The 25,700-nt window shown below is 37.7% G+C and overlaps 2 protein-coding genes across 7 annotated transcripts in view; both read right to left on the minus strand.

Annotated features, from left to right (window-relative positions):
* gtdc1 (glycosyltransferase-like domain containing 1) overlaps positions 1–15,904 on the minus strand; it is a 48,715-nt gene extending 32,811 nt beyond the window's left edge. For both annotated transcript variants that reach the window (XR_001632591.1, XM_016469671.1), the window contains exons 1-2: positions 15,816–15,904; positions 5,516–5,715 (exon numbers count right to left, since the gene is read on the minus strand). Coding sequence is in view for 1 of the 2 variants with exons in the window: in XM_016469671.1 (XP_016325157.1) it covers positions 5,516–5,709 (194 nt within the window). In the remaining variant the exon portion in view is untranslated. The remainder of the gene's footprint in view (positions 1–5,515; positions 5,716–15,815) is intronic.
* A 1,621-nt stretch (positions 15,905–17,525) lies between these two features.
* zeb2a (zinc finger E-box binding homeobox 2a) overlaps positions 17,526–25,700 on the minus strand; it is a 64,909-nt gene continuing 56,734 nt past the window's right edge. For 3 of the 5 annotated variants that reach the window (XM_016469641.1, XM_016469639.1, XM_016469640.1), the window contains 4 exons: positions 24,329–24,437; positions 22,004–23,973; positions 21,351–21,531; positions 17,526–19,635 (listed from right to left, as the gene is read on the minus strand). In XM_016469641.1, coding sequence (XP_016325127.1) covers positions 19,031–19,635; positions 21,351–21,531; positions 22,004–23,973; positions 24,329–24,437 — 2,865 coding nt within the window. In that variant the 3' untranslated portion in view covers positions 17,526–19,030. The remainder of the gene's footprint in view (positions 19,636–21,350; positions 21,532–22,003; positions 23,974–24,328; positions 24,438–25,700) is intronic. The other 2 variants (XM_016469643.1, XM_016469642.1) reach the window with 2 other exon arrangements.

The raw sequence follows: 25,700 nt of genomic DNA on the forward strand, positions 1-25,700 counted from the left end.
ACTATATATAGACTGTTTAACAATTAATTGTTAAATAATCATGTTTGGAATTGAAGAACAAATCTTCCTGCTTGGATAAGATTTGATGCTAAACAGCTGACCATGTGTTATTTTGGTATGCAGAAAGATTCAAATTGCTTTCCTGACAAACAAAACTGTTCTTAAGATACTTTCTTTCAAAACACAAATTGTGCTGGCCCCAAACTTTTTAGTGGTAACGTATATGCTAAATATAACTAACAATAAAAAAGTTGTCTTTTTTAAATGCAAAATGCATAAAAACTGCAGCTATAGCTGAGGATGCCAGCGACAAAGTAAAAAATGAAATCCTAGATCTGCAAATGAAAAAATACATCATCTGAAACACAAGAGGACAAAGAAATCTCTGCACATTCCATGCAGAGTGAAACATTATTGAGGTTAATGAACACTCTTTTAAAATGTTATATACACAAGTAGAGGACCATTGAAGATTTTACCCTTGTATGTGCTAAGAGCCATGGGACAAGGGCTTTGAAGTTCAGTTCTAGTCTCACTAAATGAACCCAGCCCCCTCTTCTAAGCCCCCACTGCCTGTCATTCTACAGCCGCCTGTCACATCACTCTTTGATGTGGGGAGCCTGCAGCCTTGCGACCATGACTCTGTCGCTGTCAGAAGTGTCCCTTTTATGCTAATCTACAACCAGCTCCCCCTAACCAATTCTTAATCTTAACTATACGAAAAACCAATCACACTGCTTTTAGATCAGAGTGAAGGGGCAGCTTCTACCATCCCCTTCCCCTGTAACTGTGTGGCAGGATTACGTCTCTATTCCTCAACTCCATCAGGACGAGTGTCGAACGGCACCTCCCAAATCCTCGCTCGCACACAACTCTGAAATCAAACCAGATGATAGAAGTTACTATTTTTAGTCTTGCTTTCCTGCTTGAAATTGTCAAGTGGAATGCATCCAATACTAATGAAACAGGAAGGCTTACTTTGGCTCCCTTTGAACTGGAGGTGAGGACAGACACTCCAGTCTGGTGCATCTTTTTAGGTCAGTCGGGTTGATGTGGTTGCTAAAGCAATTATTCAGACGGTTAACGTATTGGTCGTATAAACCTTAATGAGCAATTTCGAGGCCAACCAAAGGCAAAAACTAAATCTGACTCATCTATTTCAATGGAAAGTACTAGTCTCATCTCAATGTACACTGTTAAAAATAAAGGTGCTTCTAAAGGTTCTTCAAGCGATGCCATAGAAGAACCATTTTTGGTTCCACAAAGAACCATTCAGTCAAAGGTTCTTTAAAGAACCATCTCTTTCTTACCTTTTTATAATCTGAAGAACCTTCTTTTTCCACAAAGAACCTTTTGTGAAACAGAAAGGTTCTTCAGATGTTAAAGGTTCTTTATGGAACCATTTAGACAAAAGGGTTCTTCTATGGCATCGTGAAGCACCTTTATCAGATATAATCTTCATCCAAAGTGTGTAAACAGAAGCCATTGTTGGCTTCCCTTAAAATGTGAAGTAACCGTAACTGTCGCCCACACCTACATTTTCCAGTGCAAACTATTAACCATAACCAAACCAGACATTTTGGCTCTGTGAGAACCTGTAAGATAAGAGACACAGTGGGTGGGCACGCTGATCTGTGCTGAGTCAGGTTTGTAACTGCATCATCAAAGGTGACAATCTGCAAAAGCAAGCATTGCTCTTGGCGAACTATTGCTTTAGTACCTTTTCATTATTACTGTATGTTTGACAAGCATGAATGAAGTTGGAGATGAACATTTTGCTCATCCCTATTTACTGAAACTGACCACATTCAAATATTTTTACAATATTTGCCTGCGTCATAAGGGAAAGTTGCAAATGGTGTGACAGTTGATACAGGTTTTGAAGTTGCGTTCAGGTCATTGACACGTGAAGGGTTATGACTGTGCATATTTGATACCTGACTTTAGGAATGAAATGCATGTTTTGACTTTTGCTTAACTTCGAGTGCAGTGAGATGAGATTGCAGCTGAAGGAATGCTCAGGGTTTTCCCCACCCACCTGCGGTTTCTCCGTCCCTTAAAAGGAAGCAAGAAAGTCCCCAATCGGATCCTAGTCTCTAAACGTGTTTGTGTCCTTGTTTATGCAGTTTTAGAAGCTCTATCTGAACCAACACTTCACAGAGTTCCACTAAGTGATATAAGGAAACAAGTGTATCATCTCTCCATGGAGTGCACTATGTGTACAGGCACACATATTCTAATTTTAAAATATCATTGTGATTCTGGTAATAATAAGGTTTGATTTGTTAGCATTAACTAATGCATTAGGTATCATGACCTAACAATGAGCAATACTTTTACAGTATTTATTAATCTAAACTTAGGTTAACTTCCACATAAACTAATACATTTTCACATTTCAAGCTGTATAAATGAACATTAGCTGCATTTTGAACAAACATGAATTTATAAACAATAGTATATTTATAAGCTAACATTAATAATTTAGATGAATAAATGCTGGTTAATAAAAAACTGTTCTTCATTGTTAGTTTATGATATCTGATGAGAACTAATAAGACCAAATTGAACCTTATTATATAGTTTTACTCAGGTTTCCATGCTGAATATAATACAGGCAACTATGATTACACTACTTTCATCCAGCTCAGAGTTGGTGTTAATTTTGCATCACCTATTTAATCTAGAGGTTATATAGTGACTGATCAAACTGTGTACCCACATATACCAGTAACACCTTGACAAACTTGGCGAACTTTTTTTTTGATTTTGACTTTTAAGAATATCCTAGTACTAGGTGTAAAAATGTCAAACCACATTGTGCAGTTGTTATTCAAATCTTCTGTGATGTGTTTTGATGACATTTTAAAAAGATGACAATAGCTAGATAAATTTCAGTAGAAAGTAGGAAAATTATCTAAATCCACAGTAAAACATACACCATCAGCACAAGTATTAAATTATCATTAATTAGTAAAAAATCTTAGGTCAAAATATATGACATTCCTATCCTGATTACATTTCTCAGAGAACCCCTGAAAAAAAAAAAGATGACATTTGCTCTATAATTCTTTAGTAAGGTTGTACAAGAAATGCAGAAATGTGTTACATTCGGACAGGATTTAAAATTCTGAAAAGTCTTTGGTATTTGTGTGCATGTAAGTCTTGCTTCTGCAAGTTCGGTTATACAACAGAGCTGTATAGTGACAATATCCTCAGCCATGCTTTGTAGTAATGAGGAAACCACAGCTACATGGCTTTTAAGTATGGGACTGGTAGGGTGACACGTTTGACGTATGAGGTACAATAGAACAGAGTAAGTCAGTTAGTGCACTGATTATACATAACCTGACAACATTTAAGGTCATGCAAATGTCTAAAATTGTGTTCTTTAATCTGGTGAATGACCAATGAAATGAATACATGTTTATGTCTAAAACTGTGCAAATAATTAGTATATTATTTATAATATTTATCTCATGTATATATACACACTACCAGTCAGAGTTTTTGAACAGTAAGATTTTTTATGTTTTTTTTTAAAGAATTTTCTTCTGCTCACCAAGCCTGTATTTATTTGATCCAAAATACACCAAAAGCAGTAATATTGTGAAATATTTTTACTATTTAAAATAACTGCTTTCTATTTGAATATATTTTTAAATGTTATTTATTCCTGTGATTTCAAAGCTGATTTTTTAGCATCATTACTCCAGTCTTCAGTGTCACACGATCCTTCAGAAATTATTCTAATATTCTGATTTGCTGCTCAAAAAACATGCATTATTATTATTCATATTTAAAAAGGTTGAGTACATTTTTTCAGGATTCTTTCATGAATATAAAGATCCAAAGATCAGCATTTATCTGAAATAAAAAGCTTTTGTAACATTATACACTAAACCATTCAAAAGCTTGGAGTCAGTCATTTTTTTTTTTTTTTTTGGGAAAGAAATTATAGAAATTAATACTTTTATTTAGCTAGGATGCTTTAAATTGATCTAAAGTTATGAAAAGACATTTATAATGTTACAAAATATTTCTATTTCAGATAAATTATGTTCTTCTGAACTTCCTATTCATCAAATAAATCTAAAAAAAAAAATTATACTCAGCTGTTTTCAACATAATAATAATAATATATATATATTTTTTAGGTGGAGTTTGGGGGGGCAGAGCCAATTGATTTTGCCAGAGCTCTTAATAAAACAAATATTTTCACATTTTCTAATTTTATTTGTATTATCTTATTATTTTAATGAGTAAGTTAAGGCTAAATTATTTTTAATTCATGTTTTTAAAAAGAAGCTCTACTCTCGCGACTCGCGAATCTCAAAGTATCGCGTGAGTGGACTCTCTTCTCATTCTGTTCCAGCTTTAGTCTGCAGAGATATGCTAAATAAACAAAATTTTAATAAACCCACAACTAAAAGAGTGGAGTTCTCTAACTCTGACACTTCCAATATTTATTATACTACTGCTAATACTGACACAGCAAAAGAGGCGGATACTTCTACATTAGGTAAGATATAAGTTTTTATTCCACTCTTTGTATAGTGTAGCAGTCATTGTTAATTGTAAATTTATTTTAAATGAAGAAGAAATGATATAGGCTATTAATCATTGAAATGTAGAAAATATGGTATATGCTATATGTAGTAAAAAAAAAAAAAATCAGAGCTCGTGGTCTGCCAGTAATTGCATCTATATATATAGATATATTTATACAACAGTTCGTTCTGGTTCTCAAATCTGATTGGTTGAGAACCGTGAGATATTGTACTGGTATCGCTACAGGAACGCCCTTTCACAATTTTGTATCACTCCGCTTGTTCTAGCCGGGTCTATGTTTTTTTTAATTATTCACTGAGCTAATCGTAGAGTACGTTAGTTAATATAAGAAGAAACGTCTAGCTTCGCAGTCTCTCTCTCTCTCATTCGGCACTCGGCCTGCGGCCTCGTGCCTCTGGCCTAATCTCAGCCATGCTGATATAGAGCCGGTATCGCTCGAGTACGAGAGTGATATTGCTTTTTATATTGAGTGATATTGAGAGTGTTTATCGCGTTTTATCCAAAACGCGATAAACGCCATTTAAAACAAAAAAATTAGTTTCTGTCAAAATCAGTATTGTATTTGGTTGGTATTGAAAAGTCCATTTTTAATTTTACGCAAAATGCGATATCCGACGAGTTATTCTGTCATGTTTTCTCCCTTTCTTTCCAAACCGCGACAAACGCCAGTCTCCATTTTCTGCAGAAAAAGCGAGATATTCGCTCAACCAATCACAGCGCACCATTCCACGCACTCTAGACAGTAATGGCGGCGCTTTGAATACACCCGGCATCCTAGTTTTCCTCATCTACTTTGTACTTTGTGATCAAAAAACAAACTTAGGGCTGCACGATAAATCGCATGTGATTGTCATGCGCATCTCGTCAGTAAAGCCGGTTCTGTGATTAATAGTAAATCTCGTTTTGGAACCAAACTCTTCATATATTATTGTCCTATACTGACCTGTACGAGGAACTTGCTGGAACTGCCTGCATGAAGTACAGAGCAGACGTTCTGGCCCTCCAGTGCCATTTCTTTGCAGGCAGAGTGAAGCTTACACAGTCTTCAACACTTTCCTTGAGAAGATCAACCAGCTGTTTGTGGGAACCACCATAGAACGCCTCCAGCAAGAGCACACTCATGGATGCAGGTCCCATCCAAACCTGAAATTTAGTGTGAAAGCACGCTATTACTGTAGCGTTAAAAAAAAAAAGACAAACAAAAAAACATCACATTTCAATGACTCACATTAAAGAAAAGAAGACCGTAATAACCTATGATTAATAACCACATACTGGAGAGGGTGTTAATAATAATCGCACTGGCAAAATTTGCCCACGTACAGTACTTTCCAAATCACCTAGAATTTCATTATATAGTATGTGTCATAGTTAAGTCATAGCTAGAGTGCATAATGAGTTAGGCAGCAAAAAACAGAAAAAATACTTCAGCTGATCGTTTGGAAATTTACTTCTCAATTTGATTGTTCCCTGTTGAAAAAACCAGCATATGCTGGTTAGGTATGTTTTGACGCTGGGATGCTGGTTTAAGCTGGTCCTTTGCTGGTTTATGCTGGTCCTTTGCTGGTTTATGCTGGTCCTTTGCTGGTTTATGCTGGTCCTTTGCTGGTTTATGCTGGTCCTTTGCTGGTTTATGCTGGTCCTTTTGCTGGTTTATGCTGGTCATGTGCTGGCAAAGGACCGGCATAAACCAGCAAAGGACCGGCATAAACCAGCAAAGTACCAGCATAAACCAGCAAAAGGACCAGCATAAACCAGCAAAGGACCAGCATAAACCAGCATCCCAGCGTCAAACCATACCTAACCAACATATGCTGGTTTTTTCAACAGGGTTGTTTTGAAAACTTAAGATTCCGGGGTGAAATTAAATAAAAGCGACTTTACTAATTTAACTCGCTTCTTCAATAAGATGACAATGACTCAGCTTTTTCCAAAATAGTGAAGGTTTTACAGTATCAAGCTACTTTGTCCCGCAAGAAGCATGTAGCTAGCATGTAGTGACAAAATATGTACTGAATCAAGCACACAGATAAACTGCAGAATTAACTAATGCTATAATCAAAAGCTCTTCATCAAGTGGCACTGGGAAGTCTGATTCATTTTACTGAATTGGTTAATTTGGACACAGAAAAAAAAAAAAAGATTAAATGACCCAAGTTCCTACCCAGCATTTTAGGTCTTCTTTTCAATGGCATTTAGTTAAATGCTGCTGTTTCCGACTGTTGTATAAATCAGGGTGTTTTTTTATGCGAGTGAGTCATTCATTCAGAAACCCCTTGCTGTTTATGTGCCAGATAAATCCAGCATATTTGTGTAAATAAATTGCAATGCCAGTTATGCATAAGTTTGCAGTTATGCATAGCTTGAATGTAGTTAGCAACTTGTAGTAGCTAACAACTTTTTAAATACCTATATAAAGTACCTTTATGTAGTTATAGCTTACAGCTAAATTCAAAATTTTAAAAGTTGCTGAACACTGAATAAATGCGACGCTCTCAGATGGCACTCAAGACACTTCAAAATGACAATAATTTGTTTGTACGAGTTTAAGTGGTATCTTAAGTGGTGGCCGTTGACCATGCTTTTTTTCCAAGTCTAAACACCCATGTGATAAACACTGCTGAGCAAAGCACTTCATAGCAAGCAGAACTGTGAAAACGAATCAAAACTTCACAACAGGGAACTGGAAAAGTAACAACATAAGTAGGTTCAAGCGTCTAACCTAAAAGGCTGGGGTTTTCCAATCGCTCGGATGTACTGAGTGGGATTTTCTCACACAATGATTTACCTCTACCCTTTTACCTCAGAGCCTCTATTTTACACAGGTAAGGCGTGAAAAGCATTCGACCTCAAGATGGAGAGGAAAGTGAGGAGTTAATGTTGCCTTGTTCAGCCCCCCACACAGTTCAAGCGAAAGGGAAACCCCACAGTGTCCGACCTCACAATTAAAAGCAGCACCATCATGCCTGTCTATGGATGCTGAGTCAATGCTCAACTGCATTCAAAAGGCTCATCTGTGTAAGCGTTTACTCCTTTGAATCAATGGGTTGCCATATAACAACACCATAACAGAAGAGTGGGGGATTCAATTTCTACTGATTAAGACAAAATACCTTTGAAGGCGGCGTGAAAAATTACATTTACATGCCAAAAACTATTATAAATAACAAGCCAACATTTTGCCAAGTCATGACCAGTGTTGGGGAAAGTTACTTTTAAAAGTAATGCATTACAATATTGCGTTACTCCGTTACTTTTATGGAAAGTAATGTTACATGTTACATTGTGGAAACACAAATGTTATGTTTATCTAAAATCATTTTTGCTTATTAGTATGGTTGAATTGGATCATTGAAGGTCACCAGCAAAGACACTGGTTAATAAAATGAGATTAAATGCATAAAGGATATTTGTGTTATTTAACACAGGGGTTAAAGCAAAAAAAAATCTTTTGACTGAAAATTTTTCCTCAGCCAAACCCCATTCCACAGCCATACCTGTCACACACCCAGTTTAAGAGCAATTTTTTCTTATAATTAGGAGCGTTTGTCCTCCTAATTAAAAAATTTAGGAGCACCTTCTGATCAATAATAAAAAATTCTGATCAAAAATTAGCCTTCCTAATATGAGGTGACATTTGACTCAAAGTGATTTACAGGGGCATTTTCTTTTTACCTTTGTAATGGCATTTTTCTCATTTTATTAAATGTATGCAGTGTTTCCTAGGATTTTTTCCAGCTGTGGTGGCAGGACTATTTCTCATGGACCACGCCCCCTCCCCACCCAAGAATCACATGCACTCAGAATTGAATTTATTTTAACTAAAAAAGAATGCTTACTTTTCTTTTTAGGAGCTCTTGTCCTCCTAATTTAAACATTTTAGGAGCACCTTCTGATTAATAATCAAAAATTCTGATCAAAAATTTTCCTTCCTAATACGAGGTGACATTTGACTCCTTAAAGTGACTTACAGGGGTATTTTCTTTTTACCTTTGTAATGGCATATGCTAAAAATTTAACTAAATCCACCAGCAGGTGGTGGCAAGTCACTCATTTTATCACTGAATCATTCATTCAATTGATTCGCTCAAACGGCTGATTCATTCAGGAATGAAGCAAGTGATTGTCTTTATGAATGGGTAATCATGAATCACCGACTCACTAGATTCGTTCAAAAACGCACTTTCGTTGAATGAATTAAACACAGCTGTGTTTGCTTTTAGAGATGCAGCGACTGAGCTGTTACTATATTTGGAACTATTTTCGTTGAAGAAATAGAGTAAAATCAGGCAGTACTTGTTTACTGAACTGTTGTATTAAATCAATATCACATTTGCAAACTCCCTTAATAACTATTAAAAGTTGTCACTCTCCTTATCGCGATCTGTGGGCGCACAGAAAATGAGAGCGCACGAGTGAGTTCTCAAGACTCAACAGCACGTGCAAATGATACGTTCCGTCATCTGTCATCGTGTTATAAGCGCAGAACCTGCGGGAATGAGTAGAATTGTTATTAATAGCCACAATCCCGCGCCGAAATTCAAGTTCTGCTCTGTGTTCTCTGCTAATAACCTGATTGTGAATGATGCGAGCGGCATCACTATGTTGTCACTGAGAAGCTGCAGCCGTGGCGGGGATGATTTTCATCAGAACAACAACAATGCGCTAAATGTTTCTTTTCTCCTCATTTTTTCCAATTGACAGAAATCCGTTGTAGACTCGCTGCAATTAATGCAGAGTTCACAATGCACGATTTTAGCCCGATTTTTCACTCGCCGACAGGTTTTGCGAAATCGCCGACAAATGCCCGAAATCGGAGGCAAATCGGTGCTCGTTCACGCAAGTGACAATCACGCAGTGTGAATTATCAAAGATGCGATCTGAGGGAATCGCCAATGCCCGTGAAATATTTGGCATGCTAAATATCTGGAGCTGTTGGCGATTCACAATCACGCTGTGTGAAATGAGTTCTGACTGAAAAACACATCGGCGATGACCTACAGCCAATGAGAGACCAAGATACAGGGCAGCGGGAAGTTCGGGGAGGAGTTATATGAAACGTAGTTTGCGGACCAGTGTTGCCAAATCCGCGATTGCCGCCGGTTGTTTTTTATGTCAGCAGGTTGAAGCGACCCCAATAACGTGATATTTAGGCCCTGGAATGTGAATTGTACCAGGAGAACCCCGCCAAAACATGTGTACCCCCCGAATGCAATTTTTACTGGGGAACCCCCTCAAAAGCATTTGGGCTATTTTCAGTCTAGTTTTGAGTAGTAATTGGGCGGGTTTTGTAGCGAAAACCTGGCAACCCTGCACCAGACAGAGCTGTCGGCGATTCTTCCTATTGTAAAGTCATGCAGTGTGTAACCTCCTGTCGTCATTCCATCGTGCAGTGTGAGCACAGCAACAACTGAATGCTACCCCAGATAGTCGTTCAGTGTGAAACCAACAGTGATGGGACATCTTTGAAAATAGTGCAGTATGAACTCGGCATAACGGAAATCCCTCGTAGCGACGGAGAACTTTAATCCCTGTTAACATATGTAATTATTGCAGGTTTGCCTCATATTCTGAGTTTGCATTTCACTGTTTTTATTCATTTTTAGGAATACTGAATCTGTTTTTGTGCAAGTGTGATGAGTAAATGCATGTTCACATTAGTCTAGGACTACAGTAACATCATGTTCACACAGCGCACACAATGCCTGATTTCTCTCAACATGAGGACAGGAGAGCTCTTAGTCAATACATGGGAAAACAAAGTAACTGGCGTTACTTATTTGAAAAATTTACTCAGATATGTCCTTGTAAATTAAAAAACAATGCATTACTTTATTAGTCTTTTGAAAAAAAAGTAATCTGATTACGTATCTCACATTACTTGTAATGTGTTACCCCCAACACTGGCCATGACCATATAAAAAAATAAAAGAACAGAATACATCGGCATACTATAAAATGTAACTATTTAAACTGCATATTACTCATATAAATACATTCAAAAGAAGTCTGATGAAATTAATTTACACTCCACTTCATTAAACCTGTAAATCATAATCAGAAGCAATATAAATATATATATATATATATATATATATATATATATATATATACACACACATACATAATATATTCTTTTGTGTTCCATGGGAAAAAGTCATACAGGTAGAACGACATGTGGTTGAGTAATATTCATATTGAATTTGGTGCAGTTACTGATATTTCTAGACCAGAAAGTAAGATAAAATTGTGATTGTGAGCTTTCTGATGGCTCAATTAGATCTTTATAACAGTACAGTATACTACTTACATAAAATGGATATAAATATCAGTTGTCACTGTAGGTTTTTTTAATTATAATAAAAAGGCCTTTTACTTTCTAAAAAAGTACTATCAATCAGACAGCACAAGGTATGTAGAAGATTGCATACAACAGGTTTTTCAGCAATGTTTTGGTCATGTTGACAATTTGTTGATAAGAGCGCTTAGCAATCTGCAGATCAGATATGACACAGTAGGGTTAACATACATACGTTTGTTTACACATATGTTTACCTAGAGAATTTACCATAGTTATTCCTTCCTCTTTTCTCACAGAAAAACATACTTTTCCCCTGAAGAGACAGTCCGTTATCTAATCTGCATTATTCCAGATGAAATACAGGATTTCCTTTGGCTCTTGAAATACTGGGGAAGAGGCAGCTTTAGAGAGACACTGCCTCGGAGTATGTAAAAAAAAAAAAACTGGGATGCAGCTGATACATCCGCAGGGGCAGTGCATGAGGAAATCATATCAAGCACCAGTACCAATCCTGATGATTAAACCCATCAGTAAAAGTGACTCTACCAATGGCACCAATAAGTGTCAGTACAGGGGGGCAGATAGCATGGCACTGCCCAGTGACAAGCACCCAGAAACATGGCGCATTGAAGCGTGTGAGCCAACTCTCAACACCTCATTTTAACAGCCTCTAGCCATCCGTGGATGTCTTGAGTGTGTATGCGTGTGTGAATGTGTGTGTGCCATCACCCGCGATGGACTCTGACAGGGCAGGAGAAGGCCTTAAAGTGATGTGGTCTTTCTGGAGGGCTAATTCAGCCAGAATTAAACATCCGATTATGTACTCCCACACAGCAGACCAAAGCCACGGCTGATCACTTGAAATTAGACTCGAGCGATACAAGGAAACAACATGAGGTCGAGCCTTGACTGTGCTGCATCTGAATCTGTATTCAAAGTAAAACACTAACAAAATAAGCTGGACTATTATAATGATGCACGCATACGGATCAGTGACGTGAAGCTCATCTTTTCCATTATCTATTAATTTATTTAAAAATACAATTCATACATACAATAACTTGACTAAACCTATTCTATGGCCAGCATGTTTTTAATTTCTAATTAAAATTAATTAGATTTTATGCATAAAGTCAAAAATCGGCGATTCAACTGTCATGAAAATATAATAGTCATAACTGTCATAATATTATATTAGTTATATTATATTTATACTATTATATAATATTTACAAAAAACTTTTGTAAAAATATTATGTGGTGCAACTCATATATTTATATTTACTTGAAAATTAATCATTTGTGTGTGTGTTTAATTTTACCTTAAAAAAATACTAAAAATGATATTAATAACAACTATTATAATATACCCACCCATATTGGTAACACTTTATTTTAAGGACCTAACCTCATTATTAACTAGCTGCTTATTAGAGTGCATATTACTAGCATATTGGCTGTTTATTACTACTTATAAAGCACATATTAATGCCTTATTCTGCATGACCATATTTTAGATCCCTTAATCCAACCCAAAACCTACACTTAACAACTACATTACTAACTATTAATAAGCAGCAAATTAGGAGTTTATTGAGGGAAGACTCTTAATTAATAGTGAATATGTGTTCCCTATTCTAAAGTGTTACCCACATGTTCAAGAAAAAATGAATAATAAGAGTACATTTCTAAGAATCTGTGTGTAGAGATGTTTCCTTTATCGCAGACACTATTATTTCTTATTGACCCATGTACCACTGAAGTGCTCATTTTGAAAGTCAAAGGAGTCAAGTCACGACAGATGAGAGTTGGTAGGCATGTTTTGTAATGAAGTGCACAACAGGAGCTGCAGTACACACCGTATCAACACAATTTATTTCCACTACAGCTTGTCGCTCAAATTCAAAAAGCGAAACCTATACACAGAGAGAAAAAAATATTAGTGCCATCACATAATGTCTGGGTCACAAATGAGTGGGCAAACTGTGGAGCTCTTTCAAAGTTCACTGTGCTCATAAATTCAGATGCTGGGCCGTCTCCGTAGCTAGCATTTGCCAAAGTGCAGTTGATGTTTGTTTTATGTGCTATTCTATCATGTTTAAGTACTCCAAGGCAAAAAAGAGATCAGATGATTTTGTATTTTATAAACAAATATTGTACCCTGGAAATACCATGGTTATGATACTACACTGCCTAAGATGTGAAAACTTTTACTTTACATGTCCTAATGGTTTACCTCAAACAGAATGAGGTAAAATACAAGAAAAGGCCAATTAAGAAAAAATGTTCCAACTCTCAAACCTAACTTCCATTTCATTTTAATTTACTGAATACGAGTAAAACATTTTCATCAGCTCAAGCAGCATGAAATAAATGTGTCAAAAAAAAGAAGCTTTTCTGCAGTGATACTGTTTAACAAACTGGTCTAATGAATGTTGCCAACACACATTCTTCAACCTCCAGACAGTCTCTGCTGAACTGAGTGGCATCCCAATCAACTAAAACACTATTAAGCTTTGTAAAATGATAGTCATTTGTTTCTGAAACCTTTTAATTCGAAGTGCTCAGACTGACACTGCCACTTTCAGAAGGTTCACAACACGCACCGAGGGCACAAAGTACTATTCATAAATGCCTTTGATCTCACGTTAGAAAAGGAGAGGAAGTTCACATTTTCCACGAATTAAATTTTCAGACCATCCAAGTGTCTGTTCTGTCTTTTAATAGAGTGAGCCGTGTCCTCATTCACCTCGTCAGAGGCTTTGTGTTAACGGTAATCACTAAAGGAAAGGAAGCTGCTCAGTAATTACATGCTAGCGCTTACATACTAATCACTGCACACTCGGCTGACGGAGATGAAGAGAGCCAAGCGCCAGGCACTGTGATCATGTGCCATGAATTGAAGAGTTTAACCTGATTCTTTATCATTTTAGACTATGGCTTGATATAATAAGACAAAAGCTTAACGCTTGATTCCTGAACAGGTCATTTGAAAGAAAATGTCCTCCAGATTTCACAAAGGGCTAATTTCAAGTGTCTAGTACAGGAAAATTGTGCCTATTACTGTGAAAGATTTAATAAGATGGCGGAATATGGCCTCTATCACAGACATGGGAGGCATAAAGTTGATCAAATAAAGTTAAAAAGAGCCTTGTTTAAACTATCAAGACACACAAAAAATAAATAAATAGAAATAAATTATTTTCAAGTGAAATATATTTAAAATTTAGTGACAGTGCTACCTCAAACAGGCAAAAAATTTAACTGGATTTGTGGATGACATTATTTCAAAAGGTATTAGCTACATGCCCTGCATTTGGAAAATATCCCAATGCTGAATTTCTCTTTTCGTCATTATCGAGAATTACAATTTCGAACAGTAAAATCAAATCCTCATATATACGGTTTACTGGAATGGGTTAGCATCTTACCAAAAGTCCCCACATTTCAAATTAGCTTTCAATGTCTATGTATTTCCATTTGTGGGTAAGAGATGCTTCCTGCTTAAAGTATAATGCAACGCACAGGTTCTCCTTCATTTATGGGTCATATACTGTAACACGCATAATTCCATACCAAACAGAAAATTACTTGAATATCTCTTCCTCAGTCACTGAATTAAGCAAAACAGATATCAAGTAAGTAAACAGATCAAAATAATAACAGTAAAATAAAGGCACAAATTGCTGCCTATAGTTTTGTCTTCCAAAATTACGTCACACGGAAAGTAACATAATAGGCTAGTCTGATATGTTTAAAAGTACGTCTATGTCCCTTTTCTCTCTTCAATACGACAGTAGGGATCAAACAAAATGCATAAACTAGTGACAACAATCTCAAGACCAGCATTGTGACATTTCAAGGTTGCATATTTCCTCTCTCCGACTCATTTCTAGCAAAACACAGCTGGTCCAGCTGAAACCATGCGAATTAAGATCTGAAGCAACTACTCTGTATCATATTGCAGCATTTACAGCAAAGGCTGTGATATTCAGGACCATATTGATGGATCTAAGTATAAAAAGCACTACTGGAATATTTGAATGCATTAGATTTTGTGTTAACTCTCATTTGTATCACTTATCTGCATGTATTTTATTGGTCCACTCCACTATTGTTAACATTTCTTTGACCACTGATTAATAATATAATATAATAATTCTGGAAATCTTTTTGAATGTGTTCCTTATTTCAGCTAAAAATAAGACCGACGAAAATCTTGATTTTATTCAGAAAATAAAAAAAAGCACAAAGAAGCTAAAGCCACACTTTAAAATGTCATCATTTCAGTGCAGTAATAAAAATAATAAAAACCAACTGGAGGTAATTTCTCATGTTTTGTCGACGTATGAAGACAGTTCTTCTCAAGTATCCTAGTAGAGTAACCACAGGTGTAATTCATCACAGTAACTGAACTAAACTGTAATGTTTGACAAACAGAAAGTTTCTATATACTATTTTTGAATTGAATATCTATAGTTTAATCATTTCAAATCTAATAAACTTATTTGCGTGAAATACTTTGCTTGCAAAGTGTGCTTATGCAAGCTTTTGAAAATCTCACTTGGTTTGATATGATGTTATTTAATGCAGTGTTCAAATACCATTTGGGCCACTGTATGCGAAAGCTGTAAAGTTGCATTCATACAAAAGACTACTCTTTAGTTTTATTTTTTTAGTTTAGATCTTCTTTTCCTTAGTTTTATATTTATTTATTTATTACATTAATTCGCATAACAGACACAGCAATAAGAACCAATTAACTTCAAATTTTGTTTTGCAGAAAAGAAACGCTAAGAAACATTTCGATGACAGCACAACCTCATATATTCATGTTTGCCTTCAGTTGATCGATAGATCAGCAGAAGCACTCGTAGCTAGGTTTTAAGCCAGTTAAGGCAGGCAGAAACAAACATACATTCGCGTGTTTAGTTCAGTCTTACCTCTTCCTGAAAGACACAGCGCGTGTTTACGTCATGACGTCACTGTGCGTGTGTACGCTCTCCTCCAGCGCTGTAGCGTGAAGTCGTTTGCAGGCGTCATGATGTGCTTCGTAGTGTGAACTGTGCTGACGACGTGGGACAGCTTTTGTTAAATTCACTATGAATTAATCGTTGTAATAAGTAGTTTTAATTTATAATATAAACATATTTTGTTGATAGTAACACATCCTTATATAAATAAATGCATTTTTATGCTGGAAAACCCATGTCATATCAGCTTAAGCCAGGTTTTGAAACATGGTAGCTGGTTTGTGGTCCAAGGTGGTCTACTAACTCTAACTTGCTTGATCAAGGTCTAAAAGGTCGATCTCTGACCCACAAGCTAAAACCTGTCATTTGAAGGTGGATTTTTTTTCATGTGCTTACTGATAGCAGTTATATGTGAAAGCTTAACAATGATGTCAGACAACTGAGTTCCTAATTATTATCTTCAATCATTCATAAATCTTTTGTATTCATCCTTTTAGACTTATTGATTGATTGATTGATAAGAGTGATGCTAATACTACAGTAAGTGAACACATTTAGTAGTAACTATAACTGTGGTACAATTAGAAATGTTGGTAAATAGGTAAATGTTGGTTATATATATATATATAATGTATACAAATATATTAATATATTTTTTAATAATTGCCATAAATGTACTGGGTCTTTATTTGAATGTGTGTTTAATATGTGCTTTGTGTGCAGATGTCAGTTTAGGTAAAGTACAGTGTGGTCAACAGCACTTACAACGGTCCCTTCAGTTAATCACCTGAATGGAAACAACTACAGCTACAGTCTCAGACCAGATCAATTATTATACTTAACTGAATTTAATCTGCATGTTATACCATATTGTATCATGGAAAGTGTCTCAAACATTAACATTCAGTGTCAGAACATATACACATTTAAGTGGTTTTCCCACTTATGCATTTATTTTCCAAACTATGCCCATCAAATTTTGGACAGCAGAGAAAATGTGTATTGCAGAAGGATGTAGCTTATGTATAAGTACTATGCGGTTCAATTTAATAGTGCTCTTTTATACAGTAACCTTAGCTTCTAAAATGTAATGGACTGTACATCCCTGCGGGAGAAAAGTGTCTTGAATAGTTCCTTGAAAATGAAACTTGAGATGAGTATGTGAGTTGAGAAAATTAGCAAGGTCATGGTTAATGGAATTCCTTAGAGTTCCAACGTCGAGACTTCACAGCCAGTTTGGCAGCCTGCAGCTGATGTTAATTTAGCGCAACCCAACATCATTCAACTTCAAAGAGACTAATAGAAGGCTATCATACTGTGAGAGACTTTGAGGTGGATTATATTGCTATGTGTAATCCACATCAAAAGGTAAAGGTTCCAGTAATTAATTAAATGATAGCAAAGAAAATGATACCGGGGAATATTCAAGTCTGATGTTTGATAGCTATTTTTCTCCAGTTTATGGAGATGATTTATAATATGGATGTCACTACTTATCACACACACACACACACACACACACACACACACATGCATACATTATATCAAAGATACTAAACTGCCAACTATTTTAATTTATTTTTCTTGGCTATATGGAAATGATTATTTTGCATTTAAAATAAATTAAAAGTGTCAATATCTGTCAGATTGTGAGGAAATTTAAATGACTTGATAAGTGAGATGTTACACAGGCTTTCAAAATTAAATTGGGCTACATTTATTCGAGCAAGGTCATTTTCAAGAGAAATTACAAATTAAAAATTAAATTATACTTCAACAGACATTTCAAAAAATCCCAACAACCACAGCCCCCCTTTATTTCTTTAGCTAAAAAAAGGGAAACAAGGAAAAACAAATAAGATGAATAAAGTGGAATTTTTCCTTTCAGTCAAAAATACAGTGTTTTCACAATATTGTATCAAAAGTTCCCAAATTGTAGATTCTCCTTCATCAGGTAAGTGTAGTATGATGAGCAATTCACAGCAATCGCTCCAGATACAATAAATGCTCTCTTTACGTAAAATTTGCTCCACTTGTAAGGATCCTTATTTACTAAAATATATCTATATCAAGGAACTATAATACTGTACACTACAGTATGAAATAAATATAATTAGGAAATATAAAATGAGTCACATAAATAAAATGGCAGTTTAAAATAAAAATGAATTTTGTATTGAACAAAACAAAACAAATCAAGATAATACTGACAGATGATCTTTAGAAAATACAGAAAATTGCACAAACAATATGTAAACTAAACAACTGCAGTCTAGATATACTAATACTGATGTAGGTATTTCAAATGACAAGGTGAAATATTTCATTTAATACTAAAGCAGGTGCAAAGAGAACTCTAGTTGACTTCGCTTCATACTGTACAAGGATGGCACTTGCAGAAAACACAGGTGAAAGGGTTTGCATATAAGCCTTTTCTCGAACGAAAAAAACACAGGCGTTGTGACGTCGCCTCATACAATGAGCCTTCGTCATTACAGTTACCCAAACTCTTTCCATCCACCCCTGGCCAATTTTAAGACTTTGCATGTTTAAGAATCATATAGTTATTATTTTGTTAAAGTTGCTTCATAAAAAAGCCATGGTGAGATGCCAAAACTTGAATGGCTGGTCAGGAAAAGAAAGGTAAAACCAAGGGTATCACAGTAAGTGATAATGACATAACACTGACACACTACTGCATCTTCAAGCGCAGTATAAGTACATATAGGCAATACTTTTTACCTTTTTTTGTTCATTTTATTTTTTGTTTTTTATTTTTCCTTTTTTCTAACACTTTTTTTTTTCAGAGTGCAATTTCCAGGCTTGTGCTACGACCACAATGAAACACAGGAGTTATATGGAAATCAGAACCGCACAGCTTTCTGGCTGAAAACTCTGTACATTTTAAAAACCTTTCTTTTATTTTTATTCTGACAATCGTATTTTTGCATAATATGGATTCCTTCATGTTCCAGCCTAGTTTCTGATGCCTGATTTCGGAGTTCCACTCTTTATATCGATGAGTGCAAGCCTCAGGCGCACGCTCAGATAACCAAGATGTGGCAGTGTGGTACAAATGAGAATCTGGCTCAAAGTCCCTCCAAAAGGGTGGAAGAAGGGTGCGATGCAAGCTTGAGGGAAAAAGAAAACAAATAATACAGGAAGCTTATTCCGAATTGCAGTAGTTAATCAGCATCCTCATTCTCGCCATCAGGATTTCTTTTGCCTGCCAATTTCCCCTCTTCCGAGCTCTCGTCCTCTGTCCCTCCCATTACTTCGCTCTCTTTCTCATCTTTTGCTGTTCCATCAGGGCTCCGAGTGTCAAATCTCTGCCCCTCTGTCTCCATTTCCTCTTCTTCAACCAACCTTGTCTCTTGCCTGTCAGTCACTTCCGGATATGCCTCCTCTGCCTCCCTGGTCCCACCCTCAGTTCCATCTCTCAAGATGGTGTTTTCTCGTGTGATGTCCTCGGTCTGGTCCTCTGGATCTGAAAAGCCAAGGGGTCCAAGGCCTTGAAGGTAAGCCCGACGCATGAGGAGCTCCGTGGGCTCCAGGGGTCCATCATTGTCGTGGCTATCTTGTTTGGCAGCCTCTCGCTCCTCTGCCTCCCGTTTGCAGTAGGAATATCGGTGGTTCATGTGCTGTGAGTAAGAGCCAGAGTGGGAGAAGCGCTTGCCACATTTGTCGCACTGGTAAGGTTTCTCGCCTGAATGTAGGCGTGAGTGCTCGATGAGGTGGTGCTTGTGTTTGAAGGCCTTCTTGCAAATCTGGCACTGGTGAGGCCGCTTTCCTGCAGAGACACAAAGAGAGAGGAGCCAACAGGTTAGCACAGCATCCATAACATCTTAAACCCATAAAAAACCATTTGAAAATTCTGTATGTGGAGGATGCACAAATTTCAAATATATTTCAATAAATTGTTTGCATTACTGTCAAATGTAAGGTCGGGCTGTGCAAAAAATCAAATGAGATTTTCATGCGCATCTCGTCAGTAAAGCCGGCATTTACTACACAGAGCCGTAGTTCACTGACAAGCAACACAAAATCGCATTCATAATCGGCAATGAATCGTCTGCGATGTTCAACGCGATTTTGCGTAGCTTGTCAGTGAACTACGGCTCTGTGTTTGAAAAACGCATTCGATTTTTTGAACAGCCCTAATGTAAGGTAAAACATATTTAGTACAATTTACTAAGACACATCTTTCAAGTAACCACACATATCCCTCCTTACGTGTACCACATGATTGAATTACATTAAAAAACATCATATTTTTCTTCTTGTTTAGGATTAGCATGGGGTAAAAAAAAATCCTGACTGAAAACCCCTTCATATCGAGCAGTGACAAACCCCACCGGTTTATTTTTGATGTTACCAAAACAGTGCAGGGAGGTGAGGGGGAAGCCACAGTCCTGATGTGCTATTCTGAGGCTGTCTGTGACTGTTCTGAATGCAGCCAAGAAGATCAGGTGATTATCGCTCCATGCCGCACAAGGTGAAAGTTTATGACATCATGTCTCAGGATTCGAAAATGCTTAGATAAGACATCTGCCTCGTGATGCCTTGTGTAATGCATACACCAAACACCTCACCTCCCGCACACCTTCCTCTTTTGCCAACTTGGATCACATTGTCTACTCTCAGAAAATAGGAAATTAATTCTACCCTAATCAGTGAAGTAGGAGGGACTTGCCATTTGGCATTCAGTCATTCCACCAGTAACATACTTGCCATAAAAACCCACACACTCGCCATCAGCACCAAGCACATGAACAGATGTACTATATTCTTGGCCACGAATAGCCCTGGCATGCCTGCAACACCTTCCATAGCAGTCAAACTTGAGATGGTCCCCTTCCCCACCTCCCCTCATCAAGTTCAAAAATAGACGAGACGGCAGATTCCTCTCTATGCATTCCGACCAAAGAATGTAAGTGAGGATGATGCAAACGTGTGAAAGAGAGGAGTCCCCCAGGAGGGTAGGTCACATTGTGGTGTAGAAATGCCTCGCACACATCAGGCTATCACACACCTGGCATAGTCCGCCATGTTGGCTTGCCAACAAAACTGTACTGACAATGTGTCTCCATATAGACTGGTGGTCCAAATGCTCAATTTAAAAGCTGTATGCAATTTTTTGTTTTGTAGTTCATTGTACAAAACACATATATGAGAAACTGTTGTGTGTGCGTTTGCAAATATAAAGTGGTAACTATTTTTATACATTTTAGCTGGATTGTAAATATCATTGGTGTCACCCGCTAATTTTGAAATATTTCCCCTTTGAGCCTGTCAAAAGGAAGAAAACGTTACACCTTTGTCATGGCTTTGAAATGTACAACAAAAATATGGCAATGGACAGAAAAAAACGTAGGTATGAAAAAAAAAATTAAAGCAGGAAAGGAATGAAAGAAACAAGAAAAAAACACAGTGTGGTAAAAGGGGATTACTTGGAGGGGGGATGGACGAGGGTAAAAAAAAAAGAGTTGTCTAAATGTGATATACCTGTGTGCTCATATTTGTGTCTTAGGAGGGAACTGGTCTTCTGGAATGTTTTGTCGCACAAGTCACACGCGTACATACCACTTTCAGTCTTCTTAATCTTCTTCCGGGCGAGAAACGACTCGCTGTCTGTCAGGTCCTCTAGTCCTGACAGATAGTCCCCTGCGCTGTCCAGTAGCTCCCCCTGCAAAAGAAACAGATTTTAGACACTTTTGACACAATCCTAACCTGCCACAAATCCTAATCCTAACCTGCCACCTCAGAAGAGACAGCCCCTGCCCCATGTTTGATCCTAAGTCTGGATGTAGCTTATCTCTGTAGCCTGTATAAGGCCTTTATCACCAGAAGATGTCTCAAAAAGGGGGACATATGGCTTGACTTACATGGGTTCTCTCAGCTTAGTAAACAAAGTATGAATTCATTTATGTAAGGAAATTCTGTAGACAACATTTTAGGAAGCAATAACCTTTGATAATTTATAGACATTTGTATTAATTTATTAATTAATTTATTTTAGTTATTTAAATAAATTACACTTTGGCAAAAAGCACAATAACACTCATTTTAATGTGCTTCATCACAATTTTTTTTAAAGTTAAGTAAAAAAAAGAATACACTAGGAATTATTTTTCCTGATACTAAAACATTTAATTTACCTGAAAGCCTGGTTTCCGCTGGTACTTCCGACGTTGCTGCATCTCAGCAAAAGTGGCTGCCCCTGCTGCGTAAGTATAAGCCATAGGTGGAAGGAAACTCATGGGATCCAACCCTGGGTAAGGCCTGAGTCCCGGGATGCTGGCTTGAGCTGTAGACATGAAAGTAGGAGGAGGGAATGCTCCATGTGGCGGAAGCGAGGTGTACATGTGCCCGCCACCAAAAGAGTGTATGCTAAAGATGGGGCTTGAGCTTTTCTCCAGCTGATTTTCATTGCTCAAACTGTTGGGTCCATTGAACTCCTTCTTGATGTGGGCCAAATTTAAAGGCTCTGTTCCTGGTTCACGTGCAGAGGAGTTGATAGTGTGGTCAACAGAAAAACCATTCAGATTTGGCCTCCTTTCTGTCTTGGAAAATTGTTTCGGCAAAGACAAGTCCAGTGGTTCCCCATGGGCATCCTCAGAAGCGAGGCTGTTAGGGGTGTATGAACTGCTATGCGAGTGTTTGGATGACGATGATGAGAGATTCAAAGGTGAGGGTGTCTCACCTCTCAAGTGGTTCACAGTTTCAAGTGGCTTTTCATTGGTCTGCCTGATGCCTGTAAACTGATGCAGTTTGGACAACTTGTGCCCTGAATCCCCATCGGTGATGGCTTGGATCTCTGCTGTCGAGTCGCCATATTGGCTCAGAGAAACAGGTGACCGGGCAAATGCTGACTCCCTGCTCAAGCCGTAGTTGATCTCTCCATTTCGCTCAGGTGGAGGAGATCTTTTCCTAGAGAAGCTATGGTGAGATTGAGCTTTCCATTGCACAAATGAATCCTTCACAAACTCCTGAGGAAGACCCACTGCCAGGGAGATCTTCCTCAATTCCTCTGAGTTGGGCTCAGTGTTCATGGCAAAGTAGGCTTTCAGTACTGACATGTGATCCTTGTAGGGGTTGAGTGGGCTGGTGGCATTCCTCTCAAGGGATGAGGGGATCACACCAGTATGCTGCTCTAAGCCGAAAAGCCCCCTGCGGCCAGTTGGTACAGTATCATTAGGTTTGAGGACAGCCTTGATCTCCTCGTTCATCTTGCAGAGATAGCGCTCATGTTGATGTAATGGAATAGGGCCAGAAAACGTCTCCTTGCAATACTGACAAGAGAATGGTGCATACTGTGCATCCCTCTCCTGTGCTTTATCTTGCGATAGAAGATCCATGGCATGGCTGGGTCTTTCTTTTTTTATATCTACAGGCCGTCTCTTAGAATCTTCTGTTAAACTCTGGAGACACGCTTTGGCTTCATTGACTTTTTCCAGTGTGTAGTCAATGATGGTCTTGGTGGGACTGTTGTGACCAACGCCAAGGAAGCCTTGCTGGGAGGCCAGTACCCGATTCTGCTCCTCCATCTGGGAGCCTAATTCCTTCATGTATGCTCTGAGCTTAGAGATCTCTTCAGGGTTGCCATCTATTTTCTGCCGGCAAACTGTGTTGTCCACAATCTGAAGAACCTTCTGAACCTCACTCATGTTGTTGATGAACGCTGGATAGCTTAAAAGATGAGAATCCGACCCAATGCCCAGATGTTGCTGGGAGTTCTGAGATGAACCGTGCATCCCTGGAGGACTACCTCCATGACTATTGCCATTGAGAAAGGCTCCTGACCCACCATATTCTTGTTGAGAAGCGATCATAAGACGGTATTCATTGAAGTCCATGGGCTCTGACTTGATGTCTGGGTGAGCAGATGGGTCTTGGAGGCTCATGGACCTGCCGTTCTCCAGTTTGTGGCGGAGTTGAGCTAAGGCAGGACTGCCAGGGGAGGATGCAGCAGAGTTTGGAGATGAGCCAGGCTTGCTGTTGATTCCATGGCGTACCCGTCCATTAATAGAGATAAGGCCAATGCACTTCTTGCTACTTATGTGGGAGCTGTAGGATCCAGAGTGGGAGAAGCGCTTCTTGCAGTTGGAGCACTCATATGGCTTTTCACCTTAAAAAAAAAAAAAAGAAAAAAAAAACTTTAATTATTCAAATACAAAAATAAAATAATTTCCCTTTACATATTTTACACATTAAGTTAGAATTACATTAAACTTCTTTCCCCATCCCATCATTCAACTTAATGACTGATAGGATGATGAGATCCTACAATAAAACAGAATTCTTGCATAATTATATAATTATGGTTTTAAATATTCATCATCCATCCAGACTATACAAAACCACACTGAATTACCATTAGGCAAATTGGAAACATATGAAATAAGATTATATACATTATTGGCATTCTTTTCACAACACTTATGAAAGGAGGCTCTTAACATATTATTCAATTAAACACTTACCACTGTGAATGCGGAGGTGCTCCTTCAAATGATGCTTATATTTGAAGGCTTTACCACACTCTGTGCATTTGAATTTGCGGTTACCAGCCCCTTCATTTAGCAGCTGAGGCTGCAAGGGAGAGAAAGATTATAGAAATTGATACAGATAGAAAACAGTCACAATAGAGTTTACAATTCATTCTGATGCTGAAATAAATAATGTTTATTTATATTGATTAATTAAACACAAGACAGAATTGTATTTAGGAAAGTTACTATCTGCATACTTTAAATAGTTGTTGTCTAGGTTTAGTCAAAACAGTGTAGGCTGCATCTGTATTCACCATTCAAAGTTAAACGTAGGTGCTCTTACTCCATTTGAAATTCAAATGTGGGCCCCAGATGCACAACAAAAACAACAGCATTCACCCTGCACCCCACACACAGACACAAAAGGTCTGTGAAAAATGTGTGGGTGTCCACAAGTGCACATTTAATAGTCACTATGTACAGTACTGTGAAGTTCTTTCTTCAGAAGTTCAGTCATACTCGTGCACATAGGCCAGTTTAAGATGTGTATTGGGGTTTCCATTTTCTGTATAAGTGTATGTAAATATATACAATGAGGCAAGCATATGATGAAATGTAAAACTAAATCTAGCAAGGTGAACCTAGGAATTAATGTTCAACGCCTTCAGGAAAATACCTCTTTAGAGCAAATAAACAAACATTTAAAGTCATTTAAGGATTAGGATACTCTAGATCACCGGGAAAAAAAGCCATCTGGTCGTGTTTAATTCAGTATGAAGAGGTGCACATATGTGTGTATGCGTGTGTGAGAATCAGCCAGTAAGATGAGCATGCAAGTCAAGTAATGCCAATTCTTTTCCAACGTGCCTAAATCTGCTTAAGGTTCAAAGTTGAAATCCTAAATGCAGGATATCCTGTTTTAATTCGATCAAACAACCGAGAACCCTTTTACCACATCAAAAACAGACCCTTTCCTTCAGTAATAAAGCAATATAGAGTTTCCTCTTCAAAATAATTATATATCACTGCATTCTTCACAGCATGCTCATGTTGAGACCAGCCTAAAAGGCAGAATTAACATCAGCTTTCCCTGCATCTTTTGAGTTGACTCCTTTCCAACAGCTGATGCGAGAAGTCGGCAGGCCTATAGGACTCAATGTGCTAGAACAGCCCACACATGGCCAGCTGTGGGTGGACACTCAGGGGAGTATGACAGTGCACAGCTGTGACTCCGGTGTGAAGGATTCAAGTATTAAGGAGCTTCCGGAGGAGCTTGTTCAATGCTATAGCTATCAACAGGCTGAAACATGTTCTCCTCAGACAAGTAAACAAGCTCAGAATGAGAGATGCAGCATCTTTCACA

This window comes from Sinocyclocheilus anshuiensis, unplaced genomic scaffold, assembly GCF_001515605.1.
Source record: "Sinocyclocheilus anshuiensis isolate Anshui unplaced genomic scaffold, SAMN03320099.WGS_v1.1 scaffold656, whole genome shotgun sequence".
Classification (NCBI taxonomy): Eukaryota; Metazoa; Chordata; class Actinopteri; order Cypriniformes; family Cyprinidae; genus Sinocyclocheilus; species Sinocyclocheilus anshuiensis.